We start from the raw sequence: 26714 nt of genomic DNA on the forward strand, positions 1-26714 counted from the left end.
AAGGGAGAGACAATTTCAGTTCTATGCGCCGACATCTAAATATGCAGCATATCAATAAATAACTAAACTGAACAAAAAAAACGTAGACAAGCCAACTTTATTGAACAATACATACAAAAAGATTCAGGGACAAATACAAAATCATTTAACAGCGATCCGCTGCATTCATTCTACTCAGGACCTAAACGTTCATTCACCATTCTCTGCTGGGCTCTCCTGGCTGTTGTCGTCATTGTCTGATTTTTCATCATCTAGGAAAGATAAAGAAGATTAGCAAGGCCTAGTGACCTTTAAAATTTCCAAACCTTAACAGATTAAACATTTCCTGGTTTGTTGTACAGCACAACAGCTACTGAGAATAAAGAACATAAAGACAACACAAACATGGTACGAACGCATGCCCTTGTTTACTCACTCTCGAGAGTCTGCTGTAGTTCCTGTATGGTACTCAGTAGCACGTGGAACTGCTTCTTCCTTAACTCCAACTGAGTGAGACAAAAGGGATTTAAAACAATTGAAGTAAAATATTACTGTTGATTGAAGGCACTGAGAGGTAGAAAAGAAGAGAGGATAATTGTATTTGTTTTTACCTTATCATCCACATTCTCCTTGATGTGAGACAGTTGCTGGAGTTCTTTGTCAAGCGCCTCCAACTGTCTGTAGGAGCAAAGGAGGTATGCATTATCATTATCACCACATACTAAGTGGATGTATGAAACAAATGAAACAATATTTGAATGAAACAAGACACAGGCCGACTTACTTTAATGTCTCGTGTCGGTCTGGGTGCTGCTGGATAACTTTGGCTAAAGCATCATACTCTGAAAAGAAAGAAGAAATAAAGGACATGAAACATTTTTGCTAAATTTTACCGACCCTCGTTGCCACCAAGTCGTCTAAAATGACTGATGACAAAAAAAAAAAAAATCAAACTTGCGTTGCAATTTTAACCTTTGGATAACTTACTGTATATGGCCTCAATACAATCTCTCCTTTTCCACTTTGAAATACCACAAACTTATTTTTCATCATCACTGCCATGAACTCATTGGATCTTGGTTGCTAGTCAAATCAATGAATGATATTTATGTCTACATCTGAGTGTAAAGCTATGTTTCTTAACTTACAAAGAAGATGTATACAAAATTGTATGTACTACAAACAAATTTTTACTACCTTCTTTTTTTTTTATATCAAAGTTTAATAGTAGTGATTTCAGCACCATGTGGTTGGGTCTTACAATGGCTAAACAATACTGTATCTAAGAAGCGCATAGTCAATTGCAAATGCACACATTTTCTAAGAGTCCTGAAAATATTCTTACCTTGGCGATTTTTTCGTATCCTCTTTGCCCTCTGTATTTCCTTTTTGCATTCTGCTATCTTCTCATGTGCTGATGTGATGTTTTGTTCTGCAGGGAGAACAAAGAGCTGGTTATGAGGTCATTGTGCGATGCATTTGAAACACAAACATTTATGTTATTTTGCGGTCACAGTTTTTCTAATTACAAAACAGATAGTAGTAAAAATCAAGAGGATTTGTATTATACAATAAATAATAACTCAAGGTACCCAAAGCCACTGCAGAGTTAGTAAATCGTAAAACAAATCAAGGACAGAAAATAACAGTAGAATTACTAGCTGGGGGATAGTGAAACTAGCGACTTAAGGCTTATGTGAACAGGTGGATTTTGAAGAGTTTTTAAAAGTGTCCAGAGATGGGGTATTGTGGATCAGTGCCAGGAGAGAGTTCCAGGGGATGGGGGTTGCCACACTGAATGCCCTGTCACCATAGGTTTTCATGCTGGTACAGGTGATAATTGTCAGACCTTTAACTGAGGCCCATAGAGGTTTCAGGATGGAGTACAGGGGTAGAGAAAGCCAGACTCAAACTGGGGTCCCGGGGCATGCAAGGGGAGGATTGTTGAATGTGATGCAGGATTAAATATATATTTGGCTGAGGTGACGTGCTGGGGGTTTATACTTATTTTTAAACTTCAATAATGGTTCAGAGTTATAAATATTCCTGATAAGTGTCAGAACAGTTCTTACCTATGTTAGTGTAGATTTTCTCATAGTTCTCCATTTCCCTTAGATTCATGTCATAAACCATCAACGTCTTCCCCATGGAGAACTCGCACTGGGCCAGTGTGCTCTGCATCCTCTGCGTGAAGCTAAACAGAATAATAAGATGCTGTGAGACTCGGAGCAAAGCAGCTGTTCACCACAGTTTTAAACATAAATGTCAAAATACTAGGCGACAAAGTCCACGGCTGAGGTCCTGTCGTCTTCTACGGAGCTCATTTACCCTTCCTCCGGGGTCCCAGGCGAGTTGCACCATTTGGTGAAACTCTTCAGCAGCACATTGATTCGACGATCATCACCAGCTCCGTCCCCGTCGATGAGAAGACGTTTCCGAATAACTTCATCTAGGATATGGCCAAGAGAGAGGGGGGGTCAGGCAACCTTCCATAAACAGCAGCTATGTTAGAAAGCCACCGGCTAACTGTTAGCTAGCTAACGTGGCTACTGTTCTATTAGTTGTTTTGGAAGCATGCTAACACGTATGTGTATAGAGTGAGTTTGGTTATGTATGATCTTACTTTGAAAATGTACACGTTTCTACTGGTGGCTTTTAGCAAAGCTGAAATCCACAAATAAAACACTAACTTACCATCTGTAACAGCGCCCATGTCTGCAGAAGCTGGATAAACTTTATTGAATAGCCGGAAGTGAACAAAGCACACTGCGGCGGTGATTGGTCTTTTTCTTCTTCGGTGTTTATTGGCGGTTGGCAGACATCCAAGTTGGGGTCATTACCGCCACCAGCTGATATGGAGTATGGATCAAAATGTCTGCAATTCACAATAAAAAATACTCCTTTCAATCAGATTACATATTCGATTATAAGTAATCGATTATACCTATAATGAATTTGTTTATTCTAACAAAACTGAATGAATGACGGAATAAAGAAAAGAATGGGAACCATAAATATACACAAGGATCATTTTGTATATTTTGCACCAGGCCAAGACCAAAGTAAGCATCTGAACATGAAGCAATATAGTTTTTTCCCTTTTTTATCATCTTTAAATGGTTGAAATTAAAATTCATAATCTTTATTAGCTATTATAATTTGTACTCACTGTGGTGACTTTGTAAAGCATTTAAAGAATATTTTATGCTGAAGCCATCAAATTGTGCCTGTGATATTTTCTTCTTGCATATTGTTTAAGGTCTTTGATGGATTTTAGGACACACCAAGTGAGTAGCTTTCATTTCACTTAAGTGAATAATGAAAATACAGCAACAACATTTTAAAAAAAAAACTCAAACAGTTAAAAGACGATATAAAGTAAAGAAAAAAGTAAAGCCATGACAACATAATGAACTATTTAACTTGCATGGGTATTAAATCACAATAAAAAAAAAATCATATATTCAACTTAAATGTTACAAGTTGTTATTGATTACAATTAACAATTGAGTTACACTTTATAGGCTGATATCTATAAGTCTGCGTTGTTCTCAAAATAAAATAAAACAAAACACAGAGAAGGATCTCAGGTCTGTTGAAAGCTTCCCTGAAGAAAAAAACAAGAAAAAATAAGCAGAATTATTCTTTTCTTGAAAAATCACATCTATAGTTCATATCAATGTAAATATTATATATAACCCATGCACAGAGTTAGTTAGTAGCTAATATGCATCTGTTGTCACCTCTGGGCAGGTAATCAAGATAATAATAATAATAATAATAGCAATATCTATTTACATTACAAATATTATATATCATCTCCTTATATTACCTATATTATATATTATATCTTTATATTATCTGTATTATATATATTATGTCTTTATTTTACTTATACATATTATCTGTCAACTTTATCATTATCAGTGTGAAACTTTGTTTATAGCCCCTGGCGTTGTATATTTGTATAGCTGTTGATTTGCATTTTGCAGGAAAATTAAGGGAAATATATATATTTGATTATGGAGACGCATGTGCGTGAGTGCGCCTGCGTCGTGACGCAGTGACGTCTCCGTCCCAGAATGCAGTCTGGTAAACAGACATGGAAGCACCAGGTGAAGACCTCCACAGAGGCTGAGCACTGCCCTCGCTCTTTCCCACCGTCTTCTGTCTCCTTCGCTCAGCGCATCCAGCTGATACACGTCTGCCCGGTGTCACAGTCGCGTCCACAGCGTCCACAGCCCGGGTAAGAGCGAAGTTACTGTCGGTGTGTGGCGGCGGTGAATGACTTCTGCTGGGCTGTCAGGCTGCTGCCAGCTTCCTCGCTAACGCTAGTCATGGCTGGCTGGCTACAGGCTGCAGCTAGCAGGCTAATGTAGCCGCCACTGCTCCTCAGTAATGTCTGTACCTGCCACAGACTCACACTGTCACAATGACACAGCTCCTGATAGACTTACTGGCTTTTTCACACATCATATTTAGCTGATGAATACCTTTTCTATTTGAATCAAAGTTAATGTACGTTAATGTGAGCAGTAGAGGTGGGGGCAACGCTAGCCAATCAAACTGCTGGCTTCTGGTGGTCAATGCTAGATACTGTTAGCTAACTACTGTAAAGTTGTGAATGTCAACTAGTAGCTTTCATGGAGCCCAAATCACAACTGACTTCAGGTTAAACTATGACTTATAATATAGTATAATATATATGTATTATTACACTCCAGGCTTTAAGGTGAGCCATGTCTGAACAGTTATCCAGAGCAGATGTTATGTGTTTGGGACACACTCTCTTCACCAATCTCTAATGGAGACTTTGACCAGGCAGCACAACTATACAATATAGACACATTTACTGTGTATGGGCTCTGTAGGCGATGCACAAACCATTACCTCTCTAGATTTTGAGCTACAGATAATGATGCAGTTTTTAGGGCATCCAGCCTAAAGGCTAAAGCACAAGACATTGTGCTATACAACTGCAGTTTTAATTTGACTCTGCTGCTATTAACACAAATTACTGCTGCATTCAGCTTATGCGTGCGACATGGAGCAGAGGAATTTTACAAGTAACACAGGGGCTTTTCCCTTCTATAGTATGAGAAGTCAAAATGTCTGCCGTGCCACTGTGCACTGCACGTATGAAGAATTTGGTTTTCGACATAATAGAATGTACCTCATTTCGTTTTAGCCTTTTGCTGACCCTGCTCAACATAGTTTTTAGCATTTACATGGTGACTGGTTATTTCATACATTGCCCATTGGAGGTTAACACTTAAAACCTTTAAATTTAAACACCCCTTGACATAATTGAGTCTTCGACTTGGAGATGTTTGAAGTTCTAATTGTTTACATTATTTCTGAGCTATTGCACAGTTTAAATATATTTTTGACCCAAGGGTGAAACTACTGCTCTACTTTCTTCTGATACTCTCAGTAGTTTTAGCAAGGGGGATATAAATGTGTATTTTAAAATGGTTGTTATGCAAGCCATGTTAATTTCTATAAATAGCACATACTTAAAATGTATAAGACATCAAGACAAAACCAACATAAAACAAAATACAAAAAGCATTTATATATAGCTACATATTTGCTGTGTTGTTAAATGTTATGGTAAAGGTCAAGAATCCATTGGAATGCTAAGTTCACTCGGATTAAGCAAGTCATAAATATTTGCAGAATTGCAGCTGATTGAGAAGTTAGTTAAAATGCTCCTGGGCTTGAATAGCTTCAGAAAAAGCTTTTGGCAAACAACATTTGAATTATTATGCACATTTAATCAAAACAAAAGTAAGGTGTTGTAAAATATACACAACACTTAATATTGTATGGCTTTGTGTTCTGTTTAATCAAGCCACTTGTTACCTCTGTGAATAAATTGCAGTATGTTATTCCATCAGTTAAGACAAAAAATAATAATGATAAAAGGGTATGGTCTCAGTCTTTAAAAGGGATTACTGTGGGGCTGGATAGGTGGTTAGGGATGCTGCTTAATGGATTGGATTACTGCACAGTGGTGAAGAAGTGTGTGATAAGGCCCATGGAGGACAATGTTACCTTCCAGACATAGTCTTATAATCCCCGTTTCACTGAATAACGATGTCAAAGAACAGCAAAACAAAAAACCTGATACTGACTCATGTTTCTTCCATGCTTGTGTGATTGTGTGTGTTTCCAGTCTTCCTCTCCAGTGTGTGTGGCAGCCAGCGATCACCCATACTGATGAGGATCAACTGATAGGGTTAAAAAGAAGTTCCTTTTTTTCTTATTTTGTCAAGGTAAGTTCTCACAACTACTCATTATTATACTCTATTGACATTTACTGTTTTCTAATACAATACATTACAATAATCACAAGTGGTTAAGAAGTGCTAACAGTTGTTTATAATTGACTTATTTAGAAACACATTAGAGTTCAATAGAGCAATTGTTTTCCAATGAATACTCAACCCTGTAATTTCCCCAAACTGACTCTTATTTTGGTTCCTGGTTTCATTTTGGTTTCAGCCAGCTTACTTTGGAAGTGATTTTCAACACATATGCAACAAACATATGTCTATGCTGGTGTGTGGTTAGGAAATAAGGCATAAAGGAGAAGTACTGCTTTGCAGTTGTATACCTCCACCAACCACTCAAGTTGTATTTTGCATCAATGTCTGTGAAGACTCAAAAAATACATATAGAGAAGAAAAGAAATTAAAAAAAAATGGGAAGAAATGTATTTGGTTATAATTAGCACTTGAATTCTTGAATTACAGCCAAAAAAATGTAGTTAGTTTCAGTGACCTTGACGGATGGATGCACAGATGGATGGGTGGAGGAACAGCCCATAAACATAATACTGAGTAGTGTCATATTTTACTGTTAATGTACTCCCACTATGAATGAAGTCTTACTTAAAAAAACTGTAAATGTAGTACATATTACAATTAAACAGTCCTTGAAGGAATATTACATTCAGTTTTTCTGACACATCAGCAGAAACATTCAGATATTGTGAGGAAGGAGATGCATATATTGAAGGTGAGGTGTTTGTTATATGTGTCTTAGACTTTGTAAAACGATAACAACTGTGACTGACATGTAATCCAATACAACACTAGCACCTCAGGAAACGAGTACCGCTACAAGTTTCTGAAAAGCAGTAATTACAAGACTTAAGCTTTGGACTACCTTATATTGTAAAGTGGTCTTATTTATTGTGATTGAATGCACAATCAGCCTGTGATGTTCAGTCTCTAGTGACTAGTTTGAGTGGCAAAAGTTACAAATTTGTGTTTGCCTTTTTTGGCAATGTCACAGCTTTCAGTTAAGTTAATATTGTTTCTATTAAAGTATATGTCATCTATTAAGAGTGAGGGTCAGATCAACAAGATTGCACTAAAGAACAGCACAATAATGTTTAGATGAAAATTTTAGGCTTGCTTAAATCGGCTTAAAAGTCTTAAATTGATGGAAATTACATAAAGATATTATATTGCTTTTTTTTCCCAAATAAAAGTACTGATCCTAGACTAAAAGCCCCCTGCCCCTCATTATAGATTTACTACTACAGTAGTAAGGCAATAATATGTTACGACATAAAGGGTTAGCTAGAGAAGGTGATGAAATGGTAATCGAAGAAAGGATCAGTAAAAAAATGTACACATTTCTGTGAAAAACACTTGTGCCTCTTGTACACTGCTAAGAAAATGGTTAATGTTTTGTTTTAGATAATTGATGATCTAATTAAGTTTTGCTGAACATAATGAAAATTAATATTTCTGGTATTTTTCAAAAGAAAATAACATGGTACTAAAAAAAACATCAAGTTTGTTACTTTTGGATCTCCAGGAATTCAAATATATATATATATATATATATAGTGTTCCGCTCCTGTTTGATGCTTTTTTTTTACATTGGTAGGTGTTAGTATGATGAAATCCAAGCCTCAAACCACCTCCAGAGAAATATATGATATGAATGATGTCAAAGCCATGATCTTTACATTCTGGGGTTTGACCATTTTAACAGTTCCTACGGAAGCCAGTCTTAGAATAGAAAAGAACGCCGTTATTGTCATTGCACAGCTGTACAAAAAAATTTAGCTCGTCCCCCTGAGTGTTGCTTAACTTTGCTGAATTTTGAAACTCAATATCCTCATTGTCAGAAACCTATGCAGCAAGATTTTCAAATTCACCAGAGGATTTGGGAGTGGTCACATGTTATTGCTCAGTTTGATCATTTGTGATAAAGGTGCATGTATATGCAGTAAATAAAGACAAGATTAGATCAAATATAACTTTTATATATATATATATTAACCACACGTCACTGGCGAAATCTTCAGGATAAGCTTCTTAATTTGTATTTCTAAATTTAGAGTTTGTCTAAAGACAAAGCCAAGTTTATACACTGTACACTGGAAACTACCAGCAGAGGGCCAAGTTCATTTTTGCTCAAGGTTCTTCAGTGTACGTGCCAAATGGTAATACATTCAACTTCTCTGACATTTATTAGGAGGAGATGTTTTTAAACATCCTCTTTTGGTATCAGAAGAACAGCACACATGCTTGCACTGTCCTTGTTATTCTGTCAAGTTGACAGTTGATCATATCTCAAGAAGTTCAGATGAGTTGCCATCAGAAGCAGATCAGAGTCAGCCCAACGGCATTCACATAATCAAGGACACTACTTGGTCCTGTTAGTAAGTCAGTTTACAATTTTACTTTATTGCAATAAGCTATCTCTGCACCATAAGTTGTCTGCTTCTGTTTCTATTTTCTTCTTGCATGCCTGTTTTTATCAGTTTAGAATGTGCAGCATTCTTGCAGATGACAAACTTTTGATTTTGAAAGTGAAAGTAAAGAAAACCAGACTGTAGATAGCTTGTGTCTTTACACATTTGAAAAATACAGAAACAAAAGAGGAATCTGTTCACAACAGTCAAATCACATTGAGTGTTACATTATTCTGATTAACAGAAACAAGCTACACATCATGACTTGAGTCTGTCTTCATTTCACTTGCAAAATAGCAGTTACTGATTCATCATCCTTGAAGAGCAAGTCATTTTATCATTAAATATGTTTCACCTATGTTGTGTGCTGTGTGAGGACACACATCTATGTAAACACCATTAACATGCACAGAGAAAGCCACATACTGTGTATCAGTTTCACTCTGACACTAACAGTAAGTTCTTCATATCGATGATCAAATCAGTACAACATTTTGTTCTGCAAATTCCTCCAGCAATAAGTTGGTTGCATATGAAACATCTTCCAGGAATCAAGATATGAAACAATTTGTGGTTTGTCTTTTGTTGTGTCTTCTAATGGATATGTTTTAATTTTTAAATGCTTACTTTTCTTGCATGAAAAACTATTGACTATTTTGCGTCACCATCTCGTATACAGAATTAAAATGAGCACAACGCTTAGACTGTAATCTGACTTCCATAGTAATCGCACCTACATACGTGTTTAGTGAGCTTACACTGCATGCACTGTGGAAAATCTCAAAATTAATTACCAGCTATTTTATTTATTGACATTGCACAAAATAATAATTGTTGCGTGTGTGAAAAAGATTCAACAGAGATGGTAGCTGTTGACATTGAATTAAGTTTGCGAGAGAGTACGTTTTGCAACATATTTTTTGATTTCTCAGATAGTCATTTTGATGAAAAAAATCACGTTAATGGCACTGATATTTACTGGAAGTTGTATACGGGGGGCTGCGGCCCAAGAGGTTGTCAGCGGGTTGTCCACTAACCAGAAGGTTGGAGGTTCGATCCCAGTCTCCCCATTTTACATGCAGAAGTATCCTTGGGCACTGAACCCCCAAATTGCCGGCTGCTGGTGGGATTGATGTACTGTAAGATGTGTGTAAATAGGTGAATGGCAAAAGCTGTACTGTAAAGCGCTTTGAGGGACCATCAAGACTAGAAAAGCTCTATATAAATACAGATAATTTACCATAGTTATGAGTGTGTGCAATATGGTGCGGATCCAAATGAAAAATCTGCACCAAGTGAATTCAAATGTGGGACTGTTGGGCCTCGGTGGAGCAATGCACACTAGTTACAGTATTTATGACATAATATTTGTATGTGTTGTGCATATCTTTTAATATAAACTATATACTATTGCAAATTGAATGAACCAGAGTTCATTATGCATGCGTGCGTATTTAAATGAACCACCGAGCTAAGTAGCAAAGCACCGCATGCACTGTAGGAGATGCCAACTAACCAGGAACTTAGAGAGCTTCGGGGGAACTGTCAGTCCGTGTATATGTGGTGTTTGTACTTGTTGCCTGTGTAATGGCCCCACACGGCTCCGAGGTGTCGCTCGGTGAGAAAGTCCTCCTATCCCGAGCGCGACCACCGCTGACTCTTGTGTTGTTACATTGTAGCGGAAAGAATGTCGGAAAGGGCCGAGGATGACGTCAGGGGGGAGCAGCGCCGAGCGGCCAGGCAGCAGCTGAAGCAGCAGCAGCTCCAGCGGGGAGAAGGCTCCACAGCAATGGCGACTGTTGCGGAGCGGAGATCCCTGCCTAGTCCAGAAATAATGCTGGGGCAGCCTTGGAGCAGCTGGGTCGACGCCGCCAAACTCCACGGCAACGACGGTGAGTCCCTCCGGCGTCCGAAATGTGCGCGGGGAGGCGAGGCGGAGCGCGACAGTTGCCAGTCCCGACCTGTTTTTTGGCCGATTGCATGCAGTTTTTTGGTGGAATATGAAGAAACGATACTGGTAGCAACAGCACGGGCAGGCGAGCAAGTGCAACTATTTATTTGTCTGTGTGTCGGATCGCCTCGTTTTCAGGTGCTGAATCGGAGGAAAGTTTCAAAGACTTCGGGAAAAATCGAGAAGCCATGCGTCTGTGCAGAGAAGGTGAGTGTTGTTTTTTCTACTCCAGGGCCAAAGGTGTATTTTGGTTCTGGGGTTTTCACATATACATATGCACCCAAACACTTTACACGGGTCGTCAGGTCAAAATGCACACTTACTGTAAACCATGCGCGCTGTGAATTGACTGGACAACCGGATATAATCAGCGACTCATGTGTGTTATTCATGTGGCAGCAGACATTTACATCTGCCCCTAAAATAACTTAACGGTTAACAACTTAGACTCACTGTAGGTGAGTGCAGGCCCAGACATGGCACTAACAAAATCATAATCGGTGTGGAGACTGCATCGTATGGACTTGACTGTTCAGCATCCCAGTTTCTGCCATTTTACATGTGAAACCTTACACCATATGCCATGTGCGTGCCCCCACTGAAAGACAACAACAATGTTACCTGAAGAATTGTAAGATACCATCAAGATTTCAAAAGTTAATAACTAGTACCTTGTACGTTTTGTAAAAAACTTGATCCCCAAATGGAAATTTGACTGTTAAAACAGCTAGGATTTTTCTGTAAAAGCTCCGTCTTACGCATGGTGAGGTTATGCTCCTATATCACATTTTGCCTTATTTAAAAAAAAGGGAGCTGTAATATTTTTATCGCATATTTAGATCAATAATTGTTCAAATTACTTTTTAAAGTACTCACTAACAAAACGGGTATATCAATATTAAATTTATTCAGGTCATACAAATATAAAATCTTCAACGACACATCAAGGACAAAAACCCAAGAAAGAAAACAATCTGACAACTCTGACAACAAACTGATAGGATGATTATGTTCCTCCTATTTTCTATCATTTCCAGTTTCTCTCTAAAGCTGAAACATATTGTAGAGTTGTAATGTTCAGTCATGGTATAATAAAGAGAAAGGACCACATCTCACGAAGGTGATAAAACCCACAATCAGAAGTGCATATCACCTGGCTCCTCAGCCACACAATGATGTTTGAAAGCACGTTGTGCTGCAATATTATTTTTGGAAACACCACCATTAGCATTAGCTGATTTGTCCTGCTGACAGGCCTGGATTTGCAGCGAGCTTCACCACAAAGGTACATCTGTTACAACAATAAAATGGCATCTTGTTAAATTACGTATCAACAATCGTGCAGTCATTTTCCAGGCTCGCCAAGCACTGACACTGACATCAAAATGAGTCAGTTGACAGGATGAGTCAACGACTGATTTCTTCATTTAAGTCAGATTTGAATGAAGGATGAATCCGTCTTCTTACTATAATGATAGAGCGATTGTACATAGAAGCCCAGCTTGTTAAAAGAAACGTTTCGTGCTTCGCCAATGTTCACAAGTAGTTAACAGGACAACCTTCTTTACCAACAAACATGATGTTTATTTCTACTTTTTATATGTTTCAGCAACACATCCACAGCTACTTACAATCTTTTTGCAGTGAGGATTTGGACACTAAGATTAAGATGCCTCTTTTTCTTTTTAATCTATTTTACAACTTGCTATGCTGTGGCCACAATCAAAAAAGAAAAGAAAAAACTATCACTACTAACAACTAGGATTTTTGAAAAAACATCTGCGGTGCTCAGAGAATCTGAATGCACGTACATACAAAATAATTATACAAAAGTAGATGTTATTGACATAGGTCACTTTGTGTTGCTGTGACAAGGAATTTAGGCACAACATAATTTTCTTCTGCAATGGATGGTCCATCATGAAAGGTGGCACATTTAATTTTGGTCACAATATTTTGGCTCACACTCACAATATCATCAGTGTGTGCCCAGCTTTATCATTTCCTTCTTTCTCTCAGGCCCTGGTCATACCTCACTTTATAATGCATCTCTGGTTACCCGATCACAAGTGCACTGCTCTAAGTACGTCAGTTCACACCTGACACTAGAATGCGCCTCCACATCACATGTGTCTCCAGTGACCACTTGTGATCGGATCTCTCTTTGCTGCTCTATATGTAAATAAGCAAGTAACAACATCATTTCTCTTTGCAAAGACCAAATGCTGTGTTGTTTTTAGCTCGTCCAACAATGACAGACAGGTCTGTTGTCAATGTGATGGTGAGAAAAAGGGCTGGGCAAGGAGTGGCTGAGGGAATCAGTGCGCTGGGAGAAGATCTTCAATGAAACAAAATTTTACCTATTTAAAAAAAAATATATATACTTTGATATATTGTTGATATTTTGGCGGGACACCACAAATAAATCAGTGTATAGAAAACACTGAAGTTCAACCATATCTGTTCAGAAGACTCTAGTTGAGTTGGTGGTCGTTCATTGCGGCCCGGCACACATTTACGTTCACACACAAAAGTATGTGGCCATGTGGGGCCTAGACCACCTCCAGATGTAATCTGATTCATCCTTAATGCATCTTGAGTGCACACATTATAATGCCAAGTGTGAACTGGCCTTGTGTGACTCAGTGTGTTGCTCTATGGCCGGAGATTGTTTGCTGTTTGAACACGTGTTCCCGTAGACAACCGTCTGCATCGTGAACGTAGTTGTTCACATACTTGCTGATGTACTACGTGTGTTACTGGGAGGATACCACTACCACTCTGTAAGGCCCATAGATCAAGCACGGCGAGACAATGGCGAGTATGTTTCTCTCGTTCTGCCAATGCGAGAAATTGATGTTGAAAAACAGTATTTTCAAATGTCCACCAGAACCTTTGATGATTTGCTCTGCCGGATTAGCCCGCTGATGATACACCACACATTCCTTATAATACTGCTACACTGCCCCTACCGGTCAAGTGCATACTGCATCTGGCGTACGCGCTGCGTTGATTTCTGAGCATGTGCACAACCAACGCTGCAAATTGACGCAGGATACCGCCTTAAAGGAAAAGGCTTGTGAGCAGGCTCCTTGTCAGGGTACTTACTGTACCTAATTTAGCATTTGCATTGGTCAGTGTTTCCTTGCATGCACACTCTGAAGATCAATGCACAATTTCAGCAACAAATGTCCTATTACGTCTCGTAAGCATGGCTCAGAACACTATTTAAAATAGGGTAATGGTTATTGGACTACGCTTATTTTTTGTTTGTGATTGACCTAAGAGATGCCGTCAGAATCAATACTGTTTGAAAGTGAATGAAAGTAGTGTGTCAGAGGCAGGCAGAGAGATGGAGTGGACATATTTATTTCAAGGTTGTTATGCCACTTGCCTCGCAACTGGCTTGAAACATGCCTCTATCATGTAGCAGCATCTATCAGTGACTGTTGTTTGTGTCACAGGCCTGATAAACATTTGCTGTGTGTTTTCAGAGTATGTTGTTCTGCATGTGTGTGTCTGTCTAGTGGGGGTATTACAAGGGTATGACTACACCTCTCCATGACTCACCACCAGATTCCTCCTGTGATGCAACTGCCATTCTAATACACACATTGAAAAAAGGCTTTGAAATTAAAGACTGATGATTCTGCTCATCATCTCTGGTTTTTTTGTTTTTTTTTTATTTCACAGATTAATCTGTACAGTCAGGAAGCTCGGAAGTGTAGTCCCAGTGTCACAGTTCAGATTCTGTGTGTGTGTGTTGCTCAGAGGCAGTCAGAGATGCTGCTGTTCTATCTAGATCATTCATCACTGCCATGGATGAGGATGCTGAAATTAACTGGACTCTAGCTCTCTTCCTCTGTCTCGTGCTCACAGGCTCTCTTTCTCCTCCTCAAGCGCAGGTCCACTGCTCACTTCCTCTTTGTCTTGCTGAGGCCTCAGCCTGCTTCTCTGTGTTTTTTCTCTGTCACGCTTGTTTCTTTGCTTTCCTCCATCTCTTGTTTCTCCTCCACGGTAACTTCCTTTCTCTCTCGTTCCTTTTCATCTGCTTCTTGCACAAGATTAACATGGAGAGGGAGAATCGGTCAGGCACACTGGCGTTTGACCACTTTTTAAGACAGGCCATTTTATTTGTCCAGTTCAGTTGGTGCCAGTGTGTTGAATGCAGAGTGGCAAGGTGATCTAGCCGGGTTTCTTTTATAGTCGAGCAACCTGTTTGGAGAATGCTCCACTTGTACAACAGCAGCAGTTTGGGAATAAGAGTTGTTTGACCTTGCAAGTGATCTAATGAGGAAATGCAGTTGGCCTGTTGGACTCTGCAGTTTTAGGCCTGTCTCTTTAAGATTTTTGGAGAAGGTAGACTTATAATAGAGAATACATGTGAAGTTGGCTAATATGTTTGCTCTTTCATTATAACTTAAATTTTCCAGTTGTACAAAAGTAAAGCTCACAGAGAGAATAAGATGTAAAACGGACATGCTGAGTAGAAAAGAAGTTGCCCAGAATTTTCAGGACGGCTTCCAACCGTTGCTTTAGTGGCGTATGCTTCTGCAACTGGCAACCAGTGAATACTACCTTCCTTACCACATCTCTGCACTTGTTTTCTTTACATAGCAATCAGACCCATTCTTGTGCACATCAGCAGTGCTTTACTACTCAAGTTCTATATCATTTACATGCCTTTGTCCATTAAGTGAAGACATTCGCCTATTCTCTGTGGCAGACCCCAGCCGCTGTGAAAAGTCTTTTCATTCCACTGCTGTTGAAGGAGACACTTAGCTAAGTGGCTTCAGCCAATTGAAGCACATTAAATCGCACCAGGTCTGTCAAATCTTCCACACAAGACTGCCACTGATCTCCCTGAGAGGGAACCCGCCAGGTAGACCCTTTTATATGGTCTTTGCTTAATGGCCCTCATTCCTTCCAGATTCTGCTAGCGATGTTTGAAGAACCCTTGAAGGCCCTTGTAGAGTACGTCTTGGAGAGGGGCTCCACTTCTTTCCTCTTGTATCCTCTCCTCTGCTCATTTCATAACACCCCAGGCATTCTCTTAATTAGCCTCCTTAATTAGCTGCTTTCTGGTTCTGTGCGCCAGAGTAAATTTTGATCACATCCTGGTGAGGAGCGGCACTTCCCTCTGATTTACCATAGAGTGGCTTGAGAAGTGCGTGGCTTGGCTCATACCACTGGGGATCTAGCGATGCTGGAGCTGTACACATACAATTTTTGTACCTTGCTGTTCTTGATCCCTGTGCTTTTTAGGATCATCTGTCTAAAACTGCAATACCTACAGGGTTTTTCTGAAATAAAAAAGAAACATTAAATCAGCCATTTCCTCCCATTTGTAAGTGATCATTGCTATCATGCTTTAATTAGTGAGTCGAACTGTTAAGGGGGCTATGACCCTTTATTTTCACAAATTAACTGTTACCTCATGTCTTGTGTTGAGCCTAAGCTGGTTTAAGGGGAGGACGTTTTAGGTCACCATGCTCAGCATTATTGTATTAGGAATATTTCACTCTTATTTAAAACAGTGCTATAATTCTCACTCTGATGTACAACTTTCATAACTTGACAAACTATGATAAGCACCAACAGGTCTTGTTTTGATTGTAGAGCTGAAGCTAATTATTTGCATTGTGAATAAATATTAGGAAAAAAAGTGAGGTGATATCTTCAAATTGCTTGTTATGTCTGTCCAACAATCCCAAACCCAAAGATATGCAATGTACTATTACTTACAGTGCATTCAGAAAGTATTCAGAGCCCTTCACTTTTTTCACATGTTCTCGTCTCTAACGATTAACACCATTAACAATGAATTAACTCGATAAGAAAAAAGCAAAAACTGAATTTTGGAAACTTTTGCAACTTCACAACAAAGGAAAAAACTGAATGACCTTATTTACAAAATATTTATATTATTTATGGCAGAATGAACAAAAAACACTCTTCAGTAAAAGACACATGAAGGCCCCTAAAAGTCTCAGATAATGACCCCAATTCTAAGTGACATGTCTGGAGGAAACCAGGTACCACTAATCACCTGCCCAACAGTATTGGCAGAGACAAGGAGAGTGGTCGGGCTTGAGGAAAAGTTGAACGGAGCAAAGTAAAGTACGTTCAGGGCATCAGACTGAACTGAAGGTTCACCTTTCAGGACACTGACCCTTGGCATACATCCAAGACAGCACAGGAGTAGTTTAGGGAAACTATTTGAATATCCTTGAGTGGCCCAGCCAGAAACCTGACTTGAACCTAGTTAAACTTCTCTGGAGAGACCTGAGAAATGGCTGTCCAACGACAGTCCTCATCCAGCCTGACAGAGCTGGGGAGGATCTGTAGAGAAGAGAGACAGAAAATCCCCTAATCCAGGTGTGCAAAGCTTGTTGCGTCATCCCCAAAAAAGAAGAGACTGTAATCTCTGTCAAAGGTGCTTCAACTAAGAAATTTGTAAAAAGGTCTGAATACCTATCTCAATTTGATAGTTCATTTTTTTCCCTTTTAAAAAAAAAAATAGAAGATTACTGAAATTATGTTTTCACTTAGTCATTTTGGGGTATTGAGTTTAGACTAATGAGGGAAAATTGTAATTATTTAAGCATAAACCTGCAACGTAGAAAAAAGCTGGAGTTGTTTGAATACTTTTTGAATGCACTGTAAAAGAGAAAAACAACAAATTGAGGTTGATTCCTCAGTGACAACTCCGAATATGTTTATATTCACAAATCCTCCACACTCCATGCTATGTATATTTTGTAAGGGCTGCGGTTATTTGTGTCTGGGAGAGACACTGGCTTTTTGACAGTGAGTAACCTTTGGATTGCTGGCTTGGCCCTTTCCTGGTTCTTATCACTAGGACATGTTTTCTGTGGTGAATGGGGACTGGGGAGCGATACACACTTGCATGTTCAGACTTTGCTTGCCATGTATGAGCTGTTTGGTTTTGAACTGTTTTTTTATATGGATATTAACACATTTGTGCCAAAAAATGTGCCATCACACTGTCATTACTCTCTCTTGTGCTGTTACAGTGTTAGGTCAGCTAAGGACAGATGCTTAGGTGTAGATGCAAATTCCAACTGGGGCACTAGGCGAACACAGGTCTATTTTATTTGCCCTTCCATGACTTGTGCCCTGTCTGCTTTATTCTTCCCCTGTGTACAGACATGCCCATTTTCGGCCAGTGTCCCGCACAGGACGACTTCTACCTGGTGATGTGCAGCCACTGTGGTCAAGTAGTCAAGCCCCAAGCCTTCCAAGCACACTACGGTAAGCATCATTCCCATGCACACAAATATATGTATGTATATATTCAGTCATATTTCATGCTAACACCATACAGACTTTGCTTTAATAGTTTGAGAATATTATAGATCATTAGAGAGTAAAGCTGTTATCAGACATGGACTGAATGGGGATTCTTCGGGCGGACGCGCTCACAACAGAAAAATCTCAGAATGGGTTCAGGCAAATGGTGGCATCTGGGTAGAACATGCAGGAGGCAGGATATGACGTATAAATTCCTCTGTGGAGATCACATGTTTCTGCTTACAGCAAATCGGCACTGGCGTCAGCCCTTACCACCGGAAGGTCTCAAAAACTCATTGTCTTTCCAAGTTGACATTATTGTCTGTGTCTTCTACCGGTGATGCCTGAGATACTTGTTATTTGTGGTCATCATTGCGCCCAATCCGCCGTGGGGAATCCTCCGGTTAACTCCCTGCTGTATTCTCGAGTTTTAATTAGGGGAGCCTAATAAAAGCCTTGGATGTAACACGAAGTATGTTCCATGTGTAGGAACCCTATACTCATCCTGTACACCGCTACAAGGCTGGTGGTGTTATTTCCCACAATACCACACCCTGTGGTATAACGTTTCCTTCTACCTGTGTATTCCCTCACCACTTTTCCTTCTCCACACTGCAACCTGAGAGGGGACTCTACAGACTTTGATTTATTTATTTATTTGACTCACTGTAACACTTGTGTGTGTTTACAATTCCCCTGTTATTATTTGATGTGGCTCTCTCAGTCTTACCAGTAATTTACTGTTTTTTGCAGTTACAGCTAAGATCAGATTTCGAGTCAGGGATGTGCATGTGTGCGTCTCAGTGTGTGCATTTCCACTGCAGAGATAGTTGAGCTGGATCTTTGACCAGAGTGGTAAAGTAAAGCGATGAATTCTTGATCTTTGAATGTAGTGATTGCATGACTGCGAATCTCGTTGAATTTGACTGTGTTCTCAAACCCCCTCAGTCACAGCAAGAAATGAGCTGTCCTTGTCAATGTAAGGCTGAATGTTGGAGTGAAACCTCTTGTGTTTAACGTAACAATTTGTTTTAGTCTTTGAAAGTCAAGAGGACAGGAATTGTTACTCATTTCACATGACCCAATTATGACCAACATCTGGTGATTTCAGCTCTTATTAGCATCATTTGTTCTTCCTACACTTTCAGCGTCTGCATCTGAAATCTCTGATAGCATTCTCTTCTCATAACATGGATCCTGTTTGCCCTAAATGAGGATTGAATTTTAGACACTGAACTCATCTCAGTGGTGCATTTTTTCCATGAGGTTAGACAGCAATTACAGTTGTCAAGGTCAGCCACAAGAGGGAGGTATAACAGCACATGGCTCATAGAGGAACTGTTCTTACTCATGTGTCAACACTCAAAAGAACAGGACTCCTCCCACAATGCTGAACAATATAGACAAATACTGTCTGGACTAGACTATTAATTATGTACTACAGCTTCCAGTTGAGTTTTCTTAACTGCCTGCGGATTTTAAATGAGACGTAGACAAATACAGGAAGGCATTACAGTTCCTCGAAGGTAAAACAATACTGACAATATCACAGCAGGTGGCCGAGTTCATCTTGCACAGGCAGGTATTGTTGATGCAGACTGTACACAATCTGATCCGTGCAGTACAAGCACCCAGGATGAATAGTGAGCTGACAGTTTGTTTATAGACAATTGTTTCCTCTATTTTTGTAATGTGCTCATACACAACAACCATGTGTTTCTTCTTTTTCTGTCATGTAACAATACATATAGTCAAGTGGCACTCAGCAGTGTGCATACCTCTGCCAAGGCCAAAAAGTCCTACACGTAACTGTCTAGCTCTTATTAAAGAGAAATACAAAAGGATGAATGTACAAACTCACAGGAGAAGCTTCTTCTAAACTAACTGGTTCTAAACTAATTTGACCTGTTATTTTTCTGATATGTAAATTTCAAATAAAAATAATTTTCAAGATAAAAATGGCATATATCAAGTGATAGATGTTAACCCTAGTCAATATTATTTATTTTACCCACCAATTGAAATGGGTTGTATTAGAAAGTTAATCTTTGTTACATTAACGTTACAACTGACAGTTGCCTGATTAATATATTAAACTATTCTATGCATAAGTAGTAGTTCTTGTGACACATTTTAATCTAATGATTGATGAGGGTCCCTTGACTTCCGATTCAAGCCGAAGTTGTAAACACCAGAACAGAACTAAAACTAAGTTATTTTAATTATCGAGTAATTTATTGATAAAAACATTTGAAAAGCAGATGAAGCTTACATTTGAGAGGTTGATATAAGATAATGTTATTCTCTGCTTTGAAATGAAATGTTTTGTTTGTAAATGTTTTAAAAACTTTATAAATTATCAAAGTAGTTGGATAGATACATTTTCTTTTGATTAACTAAAGATTTCAGCTCCAAACTGTAACAGTGTAACTCTATGTGAAATTCAGCGGTGAGGCTGCTCTATGTGTCCGAGCAGAGCAGCAGTGCTCTTGCTGTGATTTCCCTCCCGTCTTCCTCTTTCTGATGTCATTATGGGAAGACCACATGTGGCGTTAACTCGGGGCAAAGACACTGATCTCAGCACCGTGGAGAAGGTCTCGATATGACTTTAGCAGGCTTCTTTGAGCACAGATGTCTCCCGTTAGGTGTTTGCGCTCTTCGGCTGCGGCTGATCCCAGCAGGGGTGACACTCACCGCAGAACGGGAAGCCAGAAGCTCGGCTGCCGTTTTATGCATTCATTTATGAACATGTTGAACAAAGACTTGTCTCCTCACTGCTCTGCTCAGACACGATGCCTTGGCTAAACAAACACTAAGGCTTGAATCATGTACCTTGAGCTTAAATAAAGAGGAACTAACCACAGTATATTTATTATTTTTGCGATGAGAACATTATTATTTAATATAAATAGCTCAGCTTGACTGTGCTGTGGCTTGAACATTGTGTCTTCAGAGACTGCAGTAAGGCCACTTACACACTTGCACGTTGATGTTGACTCCCAGAGGCAGGGATTCCCCTTAGCACCATGATAACAGTTTGACAGTGTGAAACAGGACATTAAGGCTCCTCCTATTCCTTGTGTCTGTCTTATCCCACTACCACATTTTACTTGAGATATTTTTTTTGTCTTCTGGTGCCTTTGGTGTCTGCTCGCCTTTCTGAACCTCACTGAGTGTCGTGCTGGGGTTTCCTGGTGTGAGTTTGTGTGTAGGCTGAGATGTTGACTGTGACTGGAATAGGAGAAGATACAGGGGAACCAGGAAGGGAGGAAAAGAAAGGCTTTAGGGGGTATTTTGCTACTAAGAAGTGGGAGGGAAAACTGGTGTCGTGTGATGAGTGTGTCATGAATTGGTTTGTCGAGAGAGGCCATCAGGTGACAAGACGGCCCTCTTTAACTCTTCTTTTTCCTCCCATAAAAGAGAAATTGGAGGAAGGCTAAACAGGATGAAGGTGTGTGTTTTTATGTTTGCGGCTGAGGGAGATGGGGGAATGATGGCTCTCTGTGTGCATTTGTTCGTATCCCCTTTACTGTGTCTGCAGCAACAAGCTTGTTAGCAGATCACCTGCTGAGACTGAACTTTGGCTGCCAGCCCACTCTCAAGCTACGCCACGGAGTTAGCTCAGTAAAAGGTTTGCTAACTAGGCCCACACTTCGCCATGGTTACTATCAAAACCAGTTAGTGCTCCTGAGGTCGTGTCGTCTGGCGTTCTGTAATCCTTTAATACCATTTTTTTTAACAGTTTTCAACGGCTTTGTCAGTAGTTGACACTGCTCCTCTGTGTCTTTATCATTCGAGCTGTGCACTGTCAACCGTATCAAGCCAAACAGTGCTTGCCCCGCCATCTCCTCTTGCTCTCTATATGTTGACTAAGTTCACAAATTCTGCTGTTTTTACTGTGTGTGAGTGAGAGAGAGAGAGAGTGAGAGAGAGAGAGAGAGAGAGAGGAGAGAGAGAGAGAGAGAGAGAGAGAGAGTGTGTGAGAGTGTGTGAGTGAGAGTGACCTTTCCCTCAAATTCCGGGACTATCATTCAGTAGCTATTCAATTTTTTTTATAGCAATCAACTGCTTATATTGATGAATGTGGCCCGGGACAAACGTGATCGCTACAACCTGTTTCCATTGTACTAGAATTTTGTCAGGAGACGGCACGAAATTTAACAGCGGCGCCGTCTCGCAATTCTCTATGTAGGTAAAACCCTGACTCTGAAATGAGCCTTTGTTGTGGAACAGTAGTGGAAGTGTCAATACAATTATTTTCATTGTGCAATTTTCATTGCTCTTACTAAAAGAGCTTACTCATGAAAGCCCTAAGTGTCTGTGATTATTGTGTGTGCACATACATGAGAGCTGTGTTTTGATATGAGATATTTCATTTTGGAGGCAAGCACTTAGTAATTTTTTTTTCCAATTCTTCTATTTTTGTCTTTCTATCCACAACTCAGTTTCACCCTAACCTTTTCTGCTGTCATCCTGCTTTTCATCAGTGTGCACAGCAACTGTTGTAAGAAGCTCAGGCAGGAAATGAAGCTCTTGACCTGTTAGCTGTTTCTATTTCAGGCCGAGTTGGCATGAATCACAAATGCTACTTATTTGTTGTCAAGTTAAACTACTCACTACTGTCAGAGAAAGATTTCTATGTACTCATGTGTTTTCCTGTTTCTCCTGACTAGTGGCCCACTTACTTCCACATCTGCCCACACAGACTCGTCTGTTACGGCGTTTGATCAAAGCTTTGTGACATCTAATGCTGATCATCTAGATTTGTATTATTCGATTATCTATCTATAACTACTATGTTTTAATACCGGCCTGGTTTATACTACTCTGCAGAGAGAAGACATAGTTCAGCCAACAAGCCAGCCTCCACCTCGCCCTTCCCCGTGTCAGGCAGGAACCGGAGCAGCACTGGGCTTGGGCCTGGGCTGGGCTCGGGGTCTGTAGCTGGGGTGACGACTGGAGGCATCCTTGGCCGACCCTCAACTGCTGGATCCAGCTTGTCCTCCTCTTCGACTTCCTCCTCGACCTCTAATCCCAAACTCCTCAAACCAGCCAAAGAGAAGCTGCCAGGCACTCAGCGAAGAACCCCCTTTCCACCCTTCAGAATGCTCCAGCCAGACAAGACTCAGTAAGTTTCACTGTTATGCAGTTTTGGGTTTCGCCAGGGTTTCACAAAATTGTGACGTATATATCCTATATATAGTATATAGTGTAGTATTATGAATTTTTCCCACTGATGGGCAACGCTCATTTACTGACCATTATTTGTTATAATGTGCTAATTAGTAGAGATGTCTGTTAATATTTTTTATATTCATTTCAGCAAGATAAAACTTCTGTTTTCTTTTCCCGCATATCACTTCACCGCTCCAAAACAGCAGTTGCACTGTACTGTCACTGGCAAGTACATGTTTTAGGGCAGCAAAGAAGAAGTGATTTCCAGTAGTGTAGCATTAGCCAGGGCTAGCTAAAATGTCAGCAATTTGACAATATTATATGCTGGAAAGGTCCACAAGTAAAAGGGCTACGTGTCTCGAAAGCAAGACTTCAGTTTCGAGAGGTGGTACTAGTGTTGCCAGTTTCAACATTAGCAATAGGCCACACTACAATAATAGCAATCACCTCCTTCATACAGGGTTAGTAGTATACAGCTATATATTTTTGTATATGCCCTGGTATCGGACCAGTACTCTGTATTGGCTGATACACAAAGTCCAGTTATTGGTATCGGGAAGGTAAAAATGGTTTTGGAACATCTCTATTGAATGGGTGTGCGTGACACATAAAAACACCATTAAAACATTTTTCATACCAATGGGATCTTGTTTACATGTGCAAATAGCAGCATACACAATGTGTGAGGGTTCACACATCACCACACTCCTGTTGTGGCCTCTGTTATTTTTCTGATATACAGTAGAACTTTCATTTTAAAACTCTGAACTCCCCCAACTCCTAAAGGTTGTGTTTACGTCGCCCTACAGTTTTATCTACATTCAGATTCAGATTAAATACAAATATAGCTACTGCTGTGGTAAAGACCTGTATGATGTCATTTATTACTAAAATCTGTATTTCTGACAAAGTAATACATGTAAACACATTTTTTTGATTAATAATTGATCTTATTAGTTTCATGTTTTGTCCTCCCAGCTCCATTCATACGTGTGCTTCCGTCTCTTACCATGCGTTTCTCACCGGCTCAGTGTTTCTAACTCTCAGCTTCCTCCTCGCTGCCCTCTTCATCTCTGTAACCTTCTCTTCCAGCCTCACCCCGGCTGTCAAGGTGGAGAAGATGCACCTGAGGGTGGACTCGTCAGCTAAGCTGGTGCAGGCCCCACCTGCCCCCACCACCACCTCATCCTCCTCCACATCCTCCTCTAGCACCACTGTGAGCTCCAACACTACCACCATCACCACCTCCTCCTCCTCCTCCTCATCAGCCCTTAAACCAGGCCTTAACTGTCCCTCCATACCAAAGCCTCCATCACTGACCCTGGGTCAGATCCCCAACGGCAAGGGCCACCTCTCGGTCCTCTCAGACAAGAAGCAGGACAGCAGCAGTGCCAGTAGCAGACGCCACCTCAGCAAGAAAGTAAACGGTGAGCAAGATGTTTCATAAACACTATTGTTGTTTTGTACTGTTAAAATTAACTGTTATAAATTCTATTTAGATTATGGTGTATATCTTATATAAGCACTGATGATAACACAACATAACTTACGTAACCCCTGATTTGACCCAATGTAAGTAACAGTTCTTCCTCATTCTTCTGCTGTGCCTTCAGAACGTGAGTTCAATGCAGATGTCCACTGTGGCGTTGTGGATATTACAGCTCGGAAACCATGCACAAGATCTCTAACATGCAAGGTAACTAGTCGATTTTCTGTGAAGTGAACTCTTGAAGTAACTGTTCATTATTTAAAACCTAAAGCTGGCAGTCACCTACATTTCTTGTTATCAACAAATCTATTAAAGGTACAAATCCCTGAAGTTGGATCTAAATTTGAATGTCTTCACTATTTGTGTAAGGAACGGTAGAGAAATGGTGACACTGGAGTTTATGCTAATATTTTTCCATTTTTCAAAAAGCATGGAGCCTTTTTATAGGTGTTCTCTTTGGTAGAGAAAATTAAAGATCAGTTTTTCTAAAGCTGCTTTCAGAACCCATATGGGAATACAACAGAAATATTTCTGGAAAAGTTACAGCGGAAGAGTGGAAATAAATGGGAAAAAACAACAAAAAACTGTACAAATATCTCAGGATGAAAAAGTGGTGTCACACACATAGAAGATGCAAACGAAGATGTCAACTTGGGAAGACAGCAAGATTTTTAGTGTTTTGAGCCGATACTGGTGTAAATGTGCTGTAAACATAAACACGTGATTAATTAATACATCGTGTTCTGCCTCCTACATGCTCCATCTACCCAAGTGCAACTCCTGGTGTCATTGTTCCGTACATTTTCCTGTTGTCGTAAACGTGCCAATCTCCTGTTGCGTTTTTCATATGTGAAAGGCAAATTCCAGAAAATGCTATTTTCTGTTGTTCATGTCTGAAATCAGCTTTAGATGCATGTTGTTTACTGCTGTGGTGCGGTACTGACTGCATCACCACACAGCCCCTATACAGCGAATGTAATGATGGAGTATGTCATGCAGTGCAATTGTGTTGCTTGTTGATATGGGTTTAATAGGTTCTTGGAAGACAATGTTATATCAGGATTAATAAGTCTTATCCTTGATGTTAAAATGGTTATGATCGGTTTCAGCAAAGTCGTAAACATCACATGTATCAAAACAGAGACCCTCATTATTCTAACCAAAGCGACCCTCTACTCTGACAACAATACTGACCTTTGACCTTTCCAATGTCACAACAGACACATTCCTTAAGCCAGCGAAGGGCGGTGCCAGGGCGGAGGAAGCGCTTTGACACATTGGTGGCGGAGCACAAGAACAGAGCAAGGGAGAGAGACCTCCACCCACCCCATTCCCAGCAAAACCCCCCTCTCAGGGACCCACACCCCCCCTCCCACCTCGCCACTGCCCATGACCTGCACCAGGTGGCTCATGGCAACGGCCCTGCCCCAGACGCCACTAAGCCTTTGCCACTCTGCAAGCCCAAATTTCACAGCCCTGGTCTTCCACGGTAAGTTTTACGCCACACATGCTCTTGTATTTTATTTTGTAGTATATGCTTGTATCGTGTGTAGTGGCATCAGACAAACCTAGTAACAATTTTGGCATTTTAGCAGTTAGTTCTCTCAGTTTTGCACATTTATGATTAAGGTGAAAATAATCTTCCTACTTCTACTATCAGACTAAACAGCAGTCACGGAGTTGGCACCCCCGGAGACCCTGCGGTAGTCCACGAATCACCACACCATCCCCAAACTACCCCCGATGGGTTTTCCCGACCCTCGAGTGATGAGGGCGAGAACGAGGAGCGGGAGGAAAACACTGACAAACTGGACTGTCATTATTCAGGTTATCACCCTCGACCGGCAGCTGTAAGTGATCCCTACCATCGCTGATATGTGTCATGGACATCTTTTCTTTTTTGTAACAGTAGTTAATCTATGAAGGATTCATGAATCGATCTGTGCCACCTCTCTTTTCCCAGTACTGTACCTTTGGAAGTCGACTGTTTGGAAGAGGCTTCTACTCGTTTGACCGGCGATGGGACAAAGCTCGATGTGCCCTTACCACAATGATGGACAAGCATGTCAACTCTCAGATGTGGAAGT

General features: G+C 40.2%; 2 protein-coding genes across 2 annotated transcripts in view; one reads left to right on the top strand and one right to left on the bottom strand.

Annotated features, from left to right (window-relative positions):
- Positions 1 to 79: 79 nt before the first annotated feature.
- On the bottom strand, positions 80 to 2823 carry LOC118104671 (THO complex subunit 7 homolog). Its single transcript, XM_047339436.1, has 8 exons — positions 2674 to 2823; positions 2308 to 2428; positions 2052 to 2173; positions 1325 to 1411; positions 764 to 821; positions 591 to 657; positions 416 to 485; positions 80 to 251 (listed from the first exon to the last, which is right to left on the bottom strand). Exons 1-8 carry the CDS (start codon positions 2690 to 2692, stop codon positions 190 to 192), a joined length of 606 nt encoding a protein of 201 aa, XP_047195392.1. The 5' UTR covers positions 2693 to 2823; the 3' UTR covers positions 80 to 189.
- A 1256-nt stretch (positions 2824 to 4079) lies between these two features.
- LOC118104707 (ataxin-7) overlaps positions 4080 to 26714 on the top strand; it is a 28110-nt gene continuing 5475 nt past the window's right edge. Inside the window, exons 1-11 of the mRNA XM_035151774.2 lie at positions 4080 to 4225; positions 6158 to 6257; positions 10378 to 10590; positions 10788 to 10856; positions 17820 to 17924; positions 22797 to 23091; positions 24231 to 24565; positions 24752 to 24834; positions 25848 to 26116; positions 26288 to 26477; positions 26591 to 26712. Of these exons, the coding sequence (XP_035007665.2) occupies positions 10386 to 10590; positions 10788 to 10856; positions 17820 to 17924; positions 22797 to 23091; positions 24231 to 24565; positions 24752 to 24834; positions 25848 to 26116; positions 26288 to 26477; positions 26591 to 26712 (1673 nt within the window). The 5' untranslated portion in view covers positions 4080 to 4225; positions 6158 to 6257; positions 10378 to 10385. The remainder of the gene's footprint in view (positions 4226 to 6157; positions 6258 to 10377; positions 10591 to 10787; positions 10857 to 17819; positions 17925 to 22796; positions 23092 to 24230; positions 24566 to 24751; positions 24835 to 25847; positions 26117 to 26287; positions 26478 to 26590; positions 26713 to 26714) is intronic.

This window comes from Hippoglossus stenolepis, chromosome 3 (assembly GCF_022539355.2).
Source record: "Hippoglossus stenolepis isolate QCI-W04-F060 chromosome 3, HSTE1.2, whole genome shotgun sequence".
NCBI lineage: Eukaryota > Metazoa > Chordata > Actinopteri > Pleuronectiformes > Pleuronectidae > Hippoglossus > Hippoglossus stenolepis.